This window comes from Oryzias latipes, chromosome 15 (genome assembly GCF_002234675.1).
Source record: "Oryzias latipes chromosome 15, ASM223467v1".
NCBI lineage: Eukaryota > Metazoa > Chordata > Actinopteri > Beloniformes > Adrianichthyidae > Oryzias > Oryzias latipes.
In genome coordinates this window covers 25,692,227-25,706,758 of record NC_019873.2, presented here as the reverse complement: position 1 = coordinate 25,706,758, position 14,532 = coordinate 25,692,227, and the positions used below count along the sequence as shown (strand labels likewise).

The 14,532-nt window shown below is 36.2% G+C and overlaps 1 protein-coding gene across 35 annotated transcripts in view; it reads right to left on the bottom strand.

Moving 5' to 3' along the window:
* Positions 1 to 14,532, bottom strand: part of nrxn1 (neurexin 1) — a 261,829-nt gene that overhangs the window by 174,911 nt on the left and 72,386 nt on the right. For 27 of the 35 annotated variants that reach the window (XM_023963299.1, XM_023963303.1, XM_023963319.1 and 24 more), the window contains 3 exons: positions 7,565 to 7,866; positions 5,150 to 5,173; positions 3,865 to 4,026 (listed from right to left, as the gene is read on the bottom strand). In XM_023963299.1, coding sequence (XP_023819067.1) covers positions 3,865 to 4,026; positions 5,150 to 5,173; positions 7,565 to 7,866 — 488 coding nt within the window. The remainder of the gene's footprint in view (positions 1 to 3,864; positions 4,027 to 5,149; positions 5,174 to 7,564; positions 7,867 to 14,532) is intronic. The other 8 variants (XM_023963307.1, XM_023963316.1, XM_023963313.1 and 5 more) reach the window with 1 other exon arrangement.

The window sequence follows — 14,532 nt, the reverse complement described above, 5'->3', positions numbered from 1 at the left end:
TCTACAGTCAACTGACAGGTAAGAGTACATGAAGCTGCAAAGCAACTATGTTAGTGGTTTGGAAGAAATTATTTGTTAGTATCACAGTGGATTTGGTTAAGAAAAGCAAATACAAAAAAAAAAAAAAACACTATACTTAAAGTACTAAAAAGTAAGTGGAAGGACTGTAGTTTTTTGTTTTTTGTGGATCAACTAAATACTTGGCTCTCTGCTTTTAGATAGTACCGGTAGTTACATGAAATTAACCCTACAAATAAACAGATAAACTTCTCAAAACATTAATGAGCAGATTCACAATCAGGAAAAATTTTGCTGGGACAAGAATTGCATTATAAAACCTGCTTAAGCATAAACTTGTCATAGTATATACATATATTAATGCAGGGTGTGTGTGTTAAAGAAAGCAAACTCTATAAACTAAGACCCAGCTGCAATTTGTACAGTGGCACTCTTAATGGCATGTTGTGTAGAGCAGTAATTGTCAACAGTGATGCTAAAGATGGATATGGCCATTACCTCATCATTATCAAATCTTCATTTGGTTTAATCAGTTTAAATGTATCTACAGCTCCTTTGAAGCTCTAAGGGCAAATATCTTTGTGAGAGGTTTCTCAAGATCAGAAGAAGGCACTGTAGGCCATCTAACTTTGTTTCAACTCTAGAAATGTAGACACATTTCCTGTGTTTGGATGTGGTATGAGGACACTTTACAAAGATAATAGATGTATAATAGAATCTAGTCTCACACTGTCCAAACCTTCATAATAAATAAATTAGGCTGGTTGTGACGATATAAAGTCAACTGGATAAGTGCAGTAAATGTTTATTATAGGACCCACCCTGATCAACTTTAGATCTATTTTCAAAGCGTTCCCAGTGGTTTTTTAATTCTGATTATCCAATTTTTAGCCCAAAAAAACCTGTCTTTTTCTAGGATATAGTTTCTGCACCCCCTTCCCCTCCTTGTTGTTGAGAGCTCTCAGTTTACATGGTGTCCTGCTAGCTTACAGCTCCTCACACCCCCAACCTAACATTACCAAAAGGGGCTATCCGGCCGTACAGTTTTGCTTCAGATTCCAGCTCTAACGAGAAAGTCAAAGACGTTCATGGATCTATTTGTCTGCAAGGGGATGCATCAGAATGGAGTGGAGCAGGGAGCTTCTGGCCCACCCAGCGTGTTTTCTGTCTCACAAATAAGCTCTTTTTCAAACTACCGTATTTTCCGGACTATAAGTCGCCCTTTTTTTCATAGTTTGGCAAGGGGTGCGACTTATATTCCGCAGCGACTTATATTAGAACTAAATTGAAATAAATACATTGTTTACCCTCCTGTTATGTTCATTTGTGAGGAACAGAGATGATGTTCCTGGGTCAATTTGATGTATGAGGTATGTTAAGTGTTAAGAGTATGTTAAGTGACTCAGAGAATCAGCAACCTTTTTATACAGTAAGATCTTGAAGGCTAACAACATAATATTCTATTTTCCAATGATTTCATAGATTCAGAAATGCAATAAAAATTACAACTGTTTCTACAAATACAGGATGAAAACAGAGTATTAGTTGGCCAATGATGCTTCATGAAAGGAATAAATAAATAAGTCTGAGAAAGAATTACTGTGAAATTATTATGTAAACAGTCTGCTATGAATGTGTCATTTGAGTTTGTGCAAGTTATTATATCTTGGTCTAAAATTTTGTCAAATAAATTTCCCGTCAAAATGCGACTTATAGTCCAGTGCGACTTATCTGTGTTTTTTTCTACTTTATAATGCATTTTTGGGCTGGTGCGACTTATACTCCGGAGCGACTTACAGTCCGGAAAATACGGTACTTTTTTTTCATCTGCTCCTGATTCACAATGATTTGGATAAACAAAGAACCTCTCAGAAATGCATATTAGCTTAATTTTCTTATTATATGTCCTCCATCATCAAAACAATGAAGAACAGAACACGGTAAAAACACCAAAAGCACAATCTTCATCAGAGTCGGTCTTTAAAAATATTTGAACAGTACAGTGTATCTTCTTGCTTCCTCTGTACAAATTTGACTGAGCTTTGCTTTTTTATACTTATAATATGCATTCACCTGAAATTGGGAACCCCTTCAGTGGGATCAGGTTTGCACAGGGCATTGTGTTTATCACTGAGTCAGATATACAGCATCTAAGCTGGTCCTGTACATATAGCTCACCTCACTGCTACAGAATTAGGTAAAAAAAAAGAAAAGAAAAACAACATCAAATCTAAATGTATTTCAAATGTTCTGACTGACAGATTAGGCTAAATGTATCTGCATTGAAATTCTAAAAAGGATAGTTGCATTTATTCCTATTTCTTTTATCTTTATTTTAAAGAAATACAAATGTAAAAGCAAGAAATTCCTAGCACATCGCACCAAAAGAAGAGAAATAAAGGGATATATACTAATATATCTGCCTGCTGGACATGAGTCATCAAGGCAAAGGTGGAATAGATACAGCCAATAAACCCAAATCAATTTTTATAGCCAAGACAAAGGGCACGTTTCAGAATTAAAAAAAGCTTTGGTTTGAACTACGCCTGGTGCTGCACTAGTGCTGCAATAATTTGTCTCCAAAGTCGGGCTGTGACAACTGAGCTATTACTGCACCACCGTTTGTTTTGCCATTGTGACAGACAGACAGGCAGCTCAGACTGGAATCTGCACACAAATTCTATAACATGTCATACATCAGCGACCGCTGCCCTCTTTAACCACAAGTCATATGACTTCTCACCATTTTCACACCTGCAATAGGACTCTTTTTTTTCCACACTGTTCAGTGAGTTGATCTGTGTAACACTCAGCTTTTTATACACAGAAAACAAATTGCTGCTTGGCTACAAACTGCTCTTTAACAGACATTAATATTTATTATATTAAACTATTGTGGAATTTTGCAATACCAAAACTGCCTTTTAAAAGATCAGTAAGGGAACTTTGATTTTTTTTTCCTTTTAAGAAAAGCCAAATATTTTTTTCTCCTGGAAGTATTGTAGAAGTGTAACAAATGTAAGTTATTGCGTAGTTATTTTCATGGATCCAAAGACTGTACCAGAGTATCCTGGGTAGTTAGAAGATGACTAAGGCTGTGATCTTTTGTCACCACAACTACAGCCACCCAGAGACATGTAAGACAGTCTTTCAACAACCAAGTTTATAATGAGCAGTTCAAAGCCAGTGAACATGTGGTCTTTACTGTGTCTGTTCATTAAACTGGAATTCCTTAAGACTCTCCAACCCGCTGGTGTAGGAGACATCCCACACTGGAGGCAGTTCGAAAAACCTCAAAGAAATGTCATGAAATAAAATACAAATCAATTCAGTCAATAAAGCCTTCACGTTATATGTTAAAATAGACATGTACATAAACTGTACTAAGCACACATAGACCACACATAAAACATTAAGGTTGGTTTCAGTTTCGCATTTTAAAGTACTATCAGTCTAGAAGAGGGCTTGGACTACTACTCTGCAACAATAGTACTCTGTTGTGTGTCAGTTGCATGACTGCTCATGAAAATTCAACTAACTGATCTCTGGATCAATGCTCCTCTTTGATGTGCATCTCACAGAGCTGTAAGAAGCCAGTAGTAAATTCCACTTCAAGACAGTCGTACGTGTGCGTGTTACGTATTATGTGTTCAGAAAAAGCAAAAAAGACGTAATGTAATATTACTTTATTGTCTAAATAGAAGGAAAACAATATTAGCAAAAGAGAAATACTAAGAAAAGATAGGATCAGCTATTTGGTAAATGAGTTTGCACTGAAGCCCTGAAATGAAAATGGCTGCATCGAGGACACTCGTCGGCCCAACAGTTCATACAAGCACTGCTTACCTCCTTCAGGCAGCCCATGAAGTTGTTGCTAACTGGAGATCCAGGCAGGTCAGCTGTACTAGGGCTCCCACCAACATAGAAAAAGTCATCAGAGCCTAACATGGTGTAGTCTTCTTGTGTATACCCTGTGGTGGTCAGAATCCCATCTACGGATATTGTTACCTACATAAAGAAGCACAGGGAAAAGACATGCTATACTCAGACAGCCTACACACTACAATTATAATCCCCTTTTGTCTCTCTTTTTTTTTTTGTGGCGGGGCAAAAAAGCCTCTAAATTAACTTATTCCAAATCCCATTTTCATGTCTGTTTTCAGTCTTTTTTCTTGTTTTTATTTATTTATTTGTATTTTGTTTAGTTTTATTAGTAGGAAGGCTCCAAGCCTTTACAGGAATGCAACACTATTTAGCGTTAGTAAACTACCCATACTACAGTGTTAGTATTGTTTTGGCTGCAACTTAAAATACTTTAGCAGACACAAAAATGGAGTTAGTAAAATGTTACCAAGATGTTAGTTTAACTAGTATCTATATTAGTACATCTAGCAGTCCTACAAAACAAAACAAAACAAAACAAAACGTGCCACTTGGTTAGGGAAGGAGCACATGCTGTATAAATAGCACAATGACCCTTTTAGGATAGATTTATAAAACAAAACAGGTAAAGAGCATGCGTGTATTTGTCTTTTTTATGTTTATAAAAACAATAAACATTTCTGGAAATAAAAAAGTTGCATATTGACACTTGATTCGAAGTCAGATGCTTGCAAAAGCTCACGGACACTGTAAAAACCACAAAAGGAAACCAGAATACAGAAAAAAGACAAACACAGCTGTACTGTCACATTACGGTTGACGAATGGGAAGACTAACATTTGCAACATGTAGTCAAAAGAGCATGCCATGCAAAGTCAATGGGGGATACAACTGGCTGAGCCAAAGAGCATCAGACCAGCCGGACAGCAGGGAGTCCTCATTTTTAACCACAGCCTGATGCAAAGGCTCGAAATGATGCTCCTAAAAGAGTGAGTCAAAAGAACTGGACAGGATACAAGTGAAATAAGGAAGGTGAAATCAATGAATGCACCGAGAAACTGAAAAAAGAAAAAGATTTATAAAGTAAGCAGAGGAGTACCAACCGCAATTTTCCTTTTTTTGTAAATGACGTCTACAGTTAAATTAAAAATAAAATACAAAATAAAAAAGAAAAGAAAAGAAAACACACGGCAAACCCAAACTAAGAAACAATTAGAATGATATCTACCGAACAATGTAGTTTGTTTACCATAGCGTGTCCAATGCCTGAGTGCTTTGTGGAAAAGGGGGGAGAAAGGAAATTAAAAACTGTGAACAGAATAACGATTGTTACTTAAATAATATATGATGGTCAATACTGTTAGTACATCCTTAACCAGCAAAAATCATATTGGTTAGTATGATGGCACATTCCATGAATGATGTTAGTTTGTTTCCAAAGCATGTTAGTAACAGAGAAAGAAGGGCAAAATAAGTTTAACAAGAAAAAAGCTGATAGAGGAAAATAACAGGAATTCTCCAGAGCAAGAGCTCAACCAATTCTCTATGGTGGTTTTGAACCATTGTCACCATCCGGACACATATTTGCTCATCAAAGTCGTACAAAAGACATCAAGACTCCAAAAAAAGATAAATAAATAAAAAAGCCTAAATGCCTAAAGCACATCATTTGACCCTCTTTAGGATGTTCTTTATGTAAGACCATTTTAAAGCTCAGTTTTATTTTTTGTCTTTTATTTATTTATAACATTAAGACCATCTGCCAATGAAGCATTTCGGACTTTCTGGTGTTCATACCATACATTACCTCTCGTTTGGTCTTACTGATGAACTTTAGGATGACTTTACTGCAATGGGAGAACGCAAAGAGGACCCCGACGAGGTGTGAGAAGGATGGAAAATTTTGATTCCTCCACAGAGCAAGCGCTCAAATGTCTCCTTTCCTTTTTACAATTTAAATGCAGGTTAAAGCCAAACTCATAGGTTTTCCATTAATCAATTTGATGACTTTGCAAAATAGCATTTTTTGGTCATCAGGTGAAGACTTACAATTCCCAACAAGAAAGCAGGAACAAGTTTAGGTAGTTTTAGATTATAGATAAATAAATATCTGAATATAGACGGATATATATAAAGCAAAAACCTTATGTATATAAACAATCTAATCTGAAACAAAAAATTGACAAACAGCAACAATTTTAGGAATTACCGAATATGATTAAATGCATTGCACACAACATTATTGGTGTACTTATGCATTCTAAAACAGCCAAAAAATACCTCCAAATCTCTTTAAAAGAAAAAAATATATAAATCTTCTAAGAAGAACAAAACATTTTATGTTTTTTTTTTCCTTTATAGTGTTTTCCAGAATAGTATTATTTAATGTCAACACTGGTACTTGTGGAAATAAGGCTAATATTAATAATCTACTTTCTAAAACAAATTGTCATATTCCGAAGAAGAAAAGGAAATCTGCACATTCTACCATTTGAGCCAAATTTAAAGCTTTTTTTCCCCCCCTTTTTAAATTCTTTAAGTGCATATGTGTGTCTGTGTGCGTGTGTGTACAAGAATATCTCAACTGCCATATGGTCAATCCGGTCCTCCACGCACAAGTAGCCCTGAAGTACAGGGGGAAAAAAAAATCCTGTAAAAAAAAACAACCTGCTTAAACCAACTAGTGATCAGATTCTGACCAATAGCAAAAAGACACTTTTACCCACCGCAGCTAACAACAACCAAGTCAGTAGTGGCTGATTTAACACGGAGGTGGAGGTGAAGCCTAAAGCTCATGGGAGAGTGTCTATGTGCGCCTCAGCGAGAGGTCTTTCACCACTAATCACAGACGGGATGAAACTGCAGTCATGCTGAGGACTCTCACTGTTTCCTGAACCAATTTACTATAAGCTGTCCTGGCACAAGTTGTTCAGTTAGTTTCCTCAACAACAATACTGGGATTAAACTCAAAACTGTTTTAGCTGCACTGTTTACATGCAGATATGTCAAGCTACCTCATAGTTTCTGTTTGTTTTGTAAGCCTATGAGGTATTCTGAAGTGAATATCCCCAGAATGGTATGTAATACTGCCATATGGGCAGATTTTGCTGATAATTTTGAACGCGTCAGTAAAAACATGATGATTGAGTCCACACTAAAAAAAAAAGAACACTTACAAATATAGTATACAATATTTTTTAGAGTTGATTTACATGTCACTAAAGGACATTGACTTTCCTTGAATACAAAGTTGGATATTCACAGACTTGGTTGGGATGAAGGCACAAACAAAATATCTGTTGAAAAAAAGAAAGAACTCATCTTGAAATCCAAATAAGAGACGATCTTTACTTTCCACTCAGTTTTATAAAACAAAAATTATATTGAAGTTTTTTGCTACTGTGTAGTTGCAATATAATGAGATCCATTTAAATACCTTAAAATGAATTTAAATTGCCTTCTATCACAGAAATAGCTGTTTGGAATTTAGACGTCCCTGCTCCCCTGTGGTCTTGTTTTAGTCTTCACCTTAAACCACTTTAATTCAAGTTAGTAGTCCGATTGTAAAATCTGGTAAAAATTATGTTTTTCATGATGGCAATGATTTATGAACATTTGTTTTAGTTCATTGAATCAGTCTCTGCATTATTCTTTGTACTGTTACCTGACGTAGATTCCGTGTTACTTTGACATCATGCCAATCATTGTCATTAAATTTCCCATTGACTGGCTCCACAAGAGCTTCAAAGGCTCCAGACCCCAAATTAATGACGAGTGAGACTGCCCCATTTTTCAGTGCCAGGTTGACGTAATCAGCAGATTTGCCCGTGTGCAGCATCAGTCCATTCCTCTGAAGGGTTTTGAATGACAATGTGATTTCATCACTGCTGCTTTGAATCGGGTTCAAGGACAGATCGTAGCAGAAGAACTCCGATCCTTTGAAGGTTGCAACGTATTCTTCTTTTCCTGTGAAAACAAAAGAAAACAGAGAGGTGTACCATTAATACGGTGTCCTTTTGTGGGCATGATGGGAGGATGTCAGGGAAATAAAAACAAGGAAAACAAAACAGATGTAAAAAAAAATAATACTCTCAAACCTTGAACTACTTACAAGGATGATGAAACAGTTCTGGAGTTAAAAGGATGTCGAAGACATCTGTTTATTTTCAAACTACAAGCTTAAATTGAGTTGAATGTGTTTACTCTAAAAGAACATGGTGAGACAAATTCAGCCTCAACGTTAGCCCTATCAAACACCAGACAATAATCCTGAAATGTTTTCATTTTTCTTAAAACAGAGAATTTTTTTTTTGATAAGATTTGAAATAATTGGAAAAAAAAAAGGAAAAGTCAAACAGATCAGCTGCAAAGGCATTTTTCAACCAAAGAGCAGATGATGTCAAGTGGAACACTGTACTATGCAAGTTGAGGTTTAAACAGCATAACATATCAACTAGAATAAATAATGCATTCAAAAGCACCAAAATAAAGATGAGGAGGCTGCCAGGAACTCACTGCTACATCAGTGTGTAGCTTGTCACAAATAATGTTCATAATCAAAATGTTGTACTACAGTATATGCAAACCATCATGCAGACATCTGACTAACTCTGTTTAAAAATCATTGGAGGCTACTTTACAACCAAATAAACAGACAAAATATTATGTTGACTGCAATATAGTGTGACACAATCACACTTTTAAATGTCGACAATTGCAGCGACAACTTCTTTCCTTCATCTAAAAATGCAATTCAAATATTAAATAATTACAAAAATGTTAGCGTGTATCAATTTTTGGTATGCAGAGTTTGACATTTACCAACTATTTAAGTAATTTCATCTCTGTCACTGTGGAAATCTATAAACAAAGCAAAACAGTAACAGAATCTGAAGGTGAGGTGTAAAAGCACCCATAGGAAAACGTAAACACAAATGTTCATGAACCAATAAAACGCTATCAAATCAAATCCCTAAATATCATAAATAGTGTTTTTCATCCATGAAGTATTATGCATAGACGACAAAAGGAGTCCACTCAAATAAACACACACATATATGCTTACAGGTGCATTGAGGCAGACATGCAACAATGTAAGAAATAAAAGGGGTGGCTGTCCACAACAATTTGTCACCTCATTGATTTCCCCTTAAAGGACCTGCAGTGTACCTCTGGGAAAAGTACAAGGGAGTGTAATTGAAGCTGACTGGATCTGACCACCGCTCGTTCCCCCAGTGTTTGAGAGTCTTATAAGTGAAAATGAAGTCTAGCCTCTTCACAAATCCCTAAACAGGAACAAAATAGAGGCAACAGTGTAGGGTCATTCCCAGCTTCTGCTCTCATCTCCGTGTCACAAGTCACTTTAAACTCCCCTGGTCATTGTGTGTAATCTCTCTCTCTCTCTCTCTCTCTCTCTCTCTCTCTCTCTCTCTCTCTCTCTCTCTCTCTCTCTCTCTCTCTCTCTCTCTCTCTCTCTCTCTCTCTCTCTCTCTCTCTCTCTCTCTCTCTCTCTCTCTCTCTCTCTCTCTCTCTCTCTCTCTCTCTCTCTCTCTCTCTATCTCTCTCTCTATCTATCTCTCAAAATAGCATAATCATGACTAAAAGACCACTGTGGACGCTTTGAAAATAAATCAAAGGAAGACTGTAGTGGGAATTTAAAGGGGTGTAATGCTAAATGACACTACAACTGAATGCTCTCCTTTTCAAAGTATAAAAAAGGCTAAAACAGAAGAAATAAAGATCAAAAAGGGTGAAGTATACACCTCCAAAACACGAATTATGCTTTAGGATACGTATGAAGACAGCCCATTGCGAACAGTGCCAGCATGAGGCAGGATGGTCACTCATCAGTCACGCCATGCTGACATTTATCTGGCATTTGTTACTTTAAACTTGCTTTTTAAGCTAACTTGCACCTGTGAGGGCAGAAGAGGTGTTCTCTCACTGTCAACATGAAAGCATGACAACCCTAGCAGGAGAGGAGAATAATTGGTTTACTGGGGACGCTTAATTGCTATCATTCAAATTTATGACTTTGGGAGTTGATTATCTATGTGATGAGTCATAGTCAAAGACAAATTGTCTATGACTATTGTTCAATTTGTCGGGAGAAATTAACAAAAAATGAAAAAAAGGCCAAAAATGAAAAATGAATGTTTCCGTTGATTTTAATAATAAAAAACAAAAAAAGTTGAACTTTTTATGAAGTAAAGACAGCACTTTTAGGTGTGGTACAAGCATGCTTTTGTTGTTATTGTCTCCATTGTAGTTCCTGTGTTCATTTTGACTACTGAAACTTTAAACAAATGACAAGAAAACACATTTTAGATTTTAAGAAGTAGGAAATCTCGAGTCAGTTCCAGTCAGTCCACACAGACGTACTTGCTGGTTTAGTTATTTTTATGTCCGCAATGCTGACATTTCAATGAGGCTGACTGCGTTTGTTGCAGTAATGAGAGGAAATGCCTCAAGAAGCTCAGTTAAATGTATCCAGGCATTTAACTGACATAGTTAGTATGTCTGCATGTCTGCAGGCTTACAGATCTGTCAGACAGCAAACTGTGCCAGCTTAACATATAGTGTCATTTAAATTCACAGTATGAAGATGTCATGCTGTGCTCAAGAAGAGTCCCCTTCCCCGTTGTCATTCCGCAGAAACACTTTGTCTACAGTAAATGTACTCGTAATTGGCTTTGCCAGTCAGCTTGTCATTAAGACTGTGAGAGCTTGAATAAGTGACTTTTTATAAGGCATGGGGCTCAGTCTGCAAGTTGAGATCATTCAAGATGTGTCTGCTCTTGAGCAATTATACATTTACAATATTAACGTCTGACAACTTTCATTGGAACATTGCTTTATTTAATCATAGTATTAGGAAAATATTATAAGGAAAATGACAGTTTTTCCATGGATCAGTCACAGCTGCCTGCACTTAGTCATTAGTCTCAGTATTTAAGGACCCATTCCCTACTTCTCAGTGTTGGTGTGTTGTGCTTTTGTGTTTTCTGTCTCCATTTCAGTCATTCTTTTGTGTTGTGTTGTTTGGAGCTCTTGTCACACTGTGTAGCAACAATGTATTATTAGTGTTACTAAACCTGCAGCCTGGTCTTTGTTTTGTTCCTTCTTTCTCCTGGATTTTCCTCAAGCCAGTCTTATAACTAACCAAGTTTCCTATTATGTCATATTGATGCATTTGCCTTCAGTTTTTTCAGTCTCCATGTTCCTAAATAGGTATAAAATGGGAAAAAAGTCAAATTTGTAAAGTCAAAGATTTGTACAAAAACATTTTTTTGTAAATATTGTCTTATATCTGTAGTGCTTTTATATTTACATAACAACTTCATAAAGAAAACAGAAAAAAAGTCAAATATCAAGAATAAATGCAACACGTTAAGAAATAAATTCAATAAAAAGAAGAGAAAATTAATTTATCATCTTGGTTTTATAATTGCTCATAATCATAAATAGACATATTTGGACTTGTATACATACCTACACAAACAAAACACACAATCTATTTGACAGAATGACTGTAATTCAGTTTAAAATTTGCCAAATAGTGTCTGAATATTTTTTTAAGGCAGGGGTGTCAGAATCCTGCCATGTCCAACATGTTTTCCAACCCACCTGTCGTTGAAGCACCTTGTTGGCTAAACACACCTGATCCAGGTAATCAGCAGCAGATCATCTTTAAAGTTATGACAACTTTTTCACTCCAAGTGCAGATAATTTATCAAGTAACAAATGTCTTGATGTCTTCATCATTCACTGGACTTTTCTTTGGGGTCAAGGCTTTACATCTCTTTTTGCATTAATTTTCCTTTTCGTAATAATTTAAGTTGTATGATGCAGCTGTCTTTTGCAACAGTGGCGTTGTGGCATCAAACTTACTAGTACTGTATATCTAAATATTGTTTGTATTGATACTATAATTATAAACCGTGCAGTAATATTGGCAGTACAAAGTATAAACTGCCCACCTGCCTTATACTGCACTTTGTGACTGACCCAAACCTTTGCACAAGAACCTCCAGGAAGATTGAAAACACAGCTTTTAACCAGTACCATGGATTCAAGAAACTACAGGGGTTTTTTCAAGAAGGCATGTTTAAACTATATTTATTATAAAGCTCTTTTATTGGTAAATAAGGCCATGTTTCCTCATAAATTACTTTATAGACAAAAAATGATCATGAAAAAAATACGATTAAATATATTTTCGTTTTTCTTACTTAATCTCCTAACTAATACCTTTATCATATTTAATATTGCCGGAGTCGTCCAATACATTCCACTGCATATACGATGTATGTAACAAATCAAATTTGAATTTAACTTTTAGCAAAACTTTTCTATAGTATGTATACTATTATTGCTATCAGCTCACATTGGGGGATGACATAACATTGACAAAAAGTTCACCTTATTTTGAAATTATAATTTTTCTAATGCATTTGCTCCTGTCACTTTTTAAACGTTAAAAAACGTTTTTGGAACATTTGGTTACATGAAAGTGTTCCTCTAATGTGCACAAAAAAGCAAAAGAAAAATAACTTTTTAATGGAATTAAAAAAAAAAAAAAATTCAGTTTCAATAAAAGGTGAGAGCAGCTGGTAAATTCTGATTACCTGAGAGGAATTTTCTCTTGGGTGCGTTTTGAATGTTAGCTTGCTCAAACACAGTCCGTGTGAAATTACTTTTATTAGTGCTGTGTCAATCAGAGTCATTAGTAACCTTCCTCTGAGATCAGCTCTCATAAAACCACTTCAGCACCAGGTTGGCATCACAGCTTTTGATGATAGAGACACCTGAGCATATAGTAACAAAAGCCTGAAAATATTAAAATACACAGTGGAAATGATCCACACACACACAAGCAGGCAGTTCTCAGTAAATACATCAAAGATTATCCAATACAGAGGTCCTCTGGCATACAAACTGGTTCAGTTCTTACACGGGTTCCCACTTCACAAATGGAAATTATCCTTGTAGCAGAAAATCCAAGGAGGAGAAAATCTCATTTTAGTCAGAGCAGACCACCCTGCAATAACAGATAATAATCTAAACTGCTCCTTTACCCTTAGGATGTTGCATTTAAGAACAAAACTTTGCAAAAGCAGTCGCCCGCCTGAATTACTCCACTTCAAGGGATTAGGAAACTGCAGAAAACACACATACTTTACAAACAGACTCAAAGAATTTCCTAAGAAAAGCAAAGATTGGATATGTTTGAGATAAAAATGAGCAGACAGTTACAGTTGGCAGGTGGATCATAAAACCTCCCACCAACAAGAACACCTCTGAGCTGTGTGTTCAACAAGAAACTCCCCCAAATGCAACAATTTTATGCCATGACAGCCTCCTTTTGTTCACTGCACAGGGTGAGGGGAGAAATAAAAACGTGCAGGACTCTCTGGGGTTTGGGATTTAGTGATAAAACCAAAAAATAATAAACTATAAAAATAACAAGATGCTGCAGACTATCACAACCAAACAAATGCTGCATGCAAACCATTGCACTACAAAAACATATAGACCAGCACTTGAGTCGGCAAGACTCTCATTATAACAACAATATAATGAAGAAAGATTGCCGTTTTTTTTAATACTAATATGCAATCCCTGTGCTGTGGACAACATTTTCATCTAAAGAAAAGAGTTTTGAAGATATAGCACAAAGATCAGGGGCTGCAAACATCAGCAACTATGTCAAAATGAATGAACTGCACAGACAGGTGTGCAGCCAGCTTCTGTCTCAATAGGCCAGTGTTTTTAAGTGTGTTGGCAGCAAAAAGTCTTTGCCGTATTCACCTTTAACAAGCTTCTCAGTTTAGACTCAACCTTGTCAAGGTTGCCAGCAGAGACAAAACAGCGCATACTGTGAGAGAGCAGCAGAGGTTACCGTGTCCACTTTTGATAACAAGAGCGAAGGGGGGGGACACTCACCATTTAGGACTGGCATCTGGCAGATGTCTAATTTGGGTCATATACATGCAGACATTCCTCACACAAGAGCAAAGTCAAAAGGCACTGAGGCGTGTCATTGCACGGAAATAATTCATGTGCTAATTACATAGCCAGTATGTCTCCGGATGATTTCTGTACAGAGCTGCTCTTGTCTTCCCAACTCCAGCCTCTGAGATCAGCTGACACTGAATCCCAGATAGCAAACAGACACTCAGAAACCTCGGTAAAGACGCTCTATTCTCATTATCTTCAGTGTTCCTACCCCACTGTGCAAAGCACACCTTGGATTTTGTGCATAAAACTTCAATCAAATCAAATCAATTTTTTATAACGTGAAAGTTATTCTCTCTGAATTTTCTTGTAGTCACTAAATATTTTAGTTTTGAGAATGCTGCAAATGAGTCAGACTACTCCATTATAGTTCCATATTCTGATTTAAAAAAAATAACAACAAAAAAAGCTTTACCATGTTATATTTAAGAAAATATTTACACAAAATGCCTTCAAATGAAAGAAGAGAATCAAACTTTTAGGCATTTCTGTTTGAGAGATTTTCTTTGAAACACAATTTTAGCAATTCAGTCTGTTTTACAGCTTGATTGCTTTAAGGTTAAGCAGTAAAAGAAAAAACCACTACGGCAAAATCAAAGCTTTAAGTAAAACAGA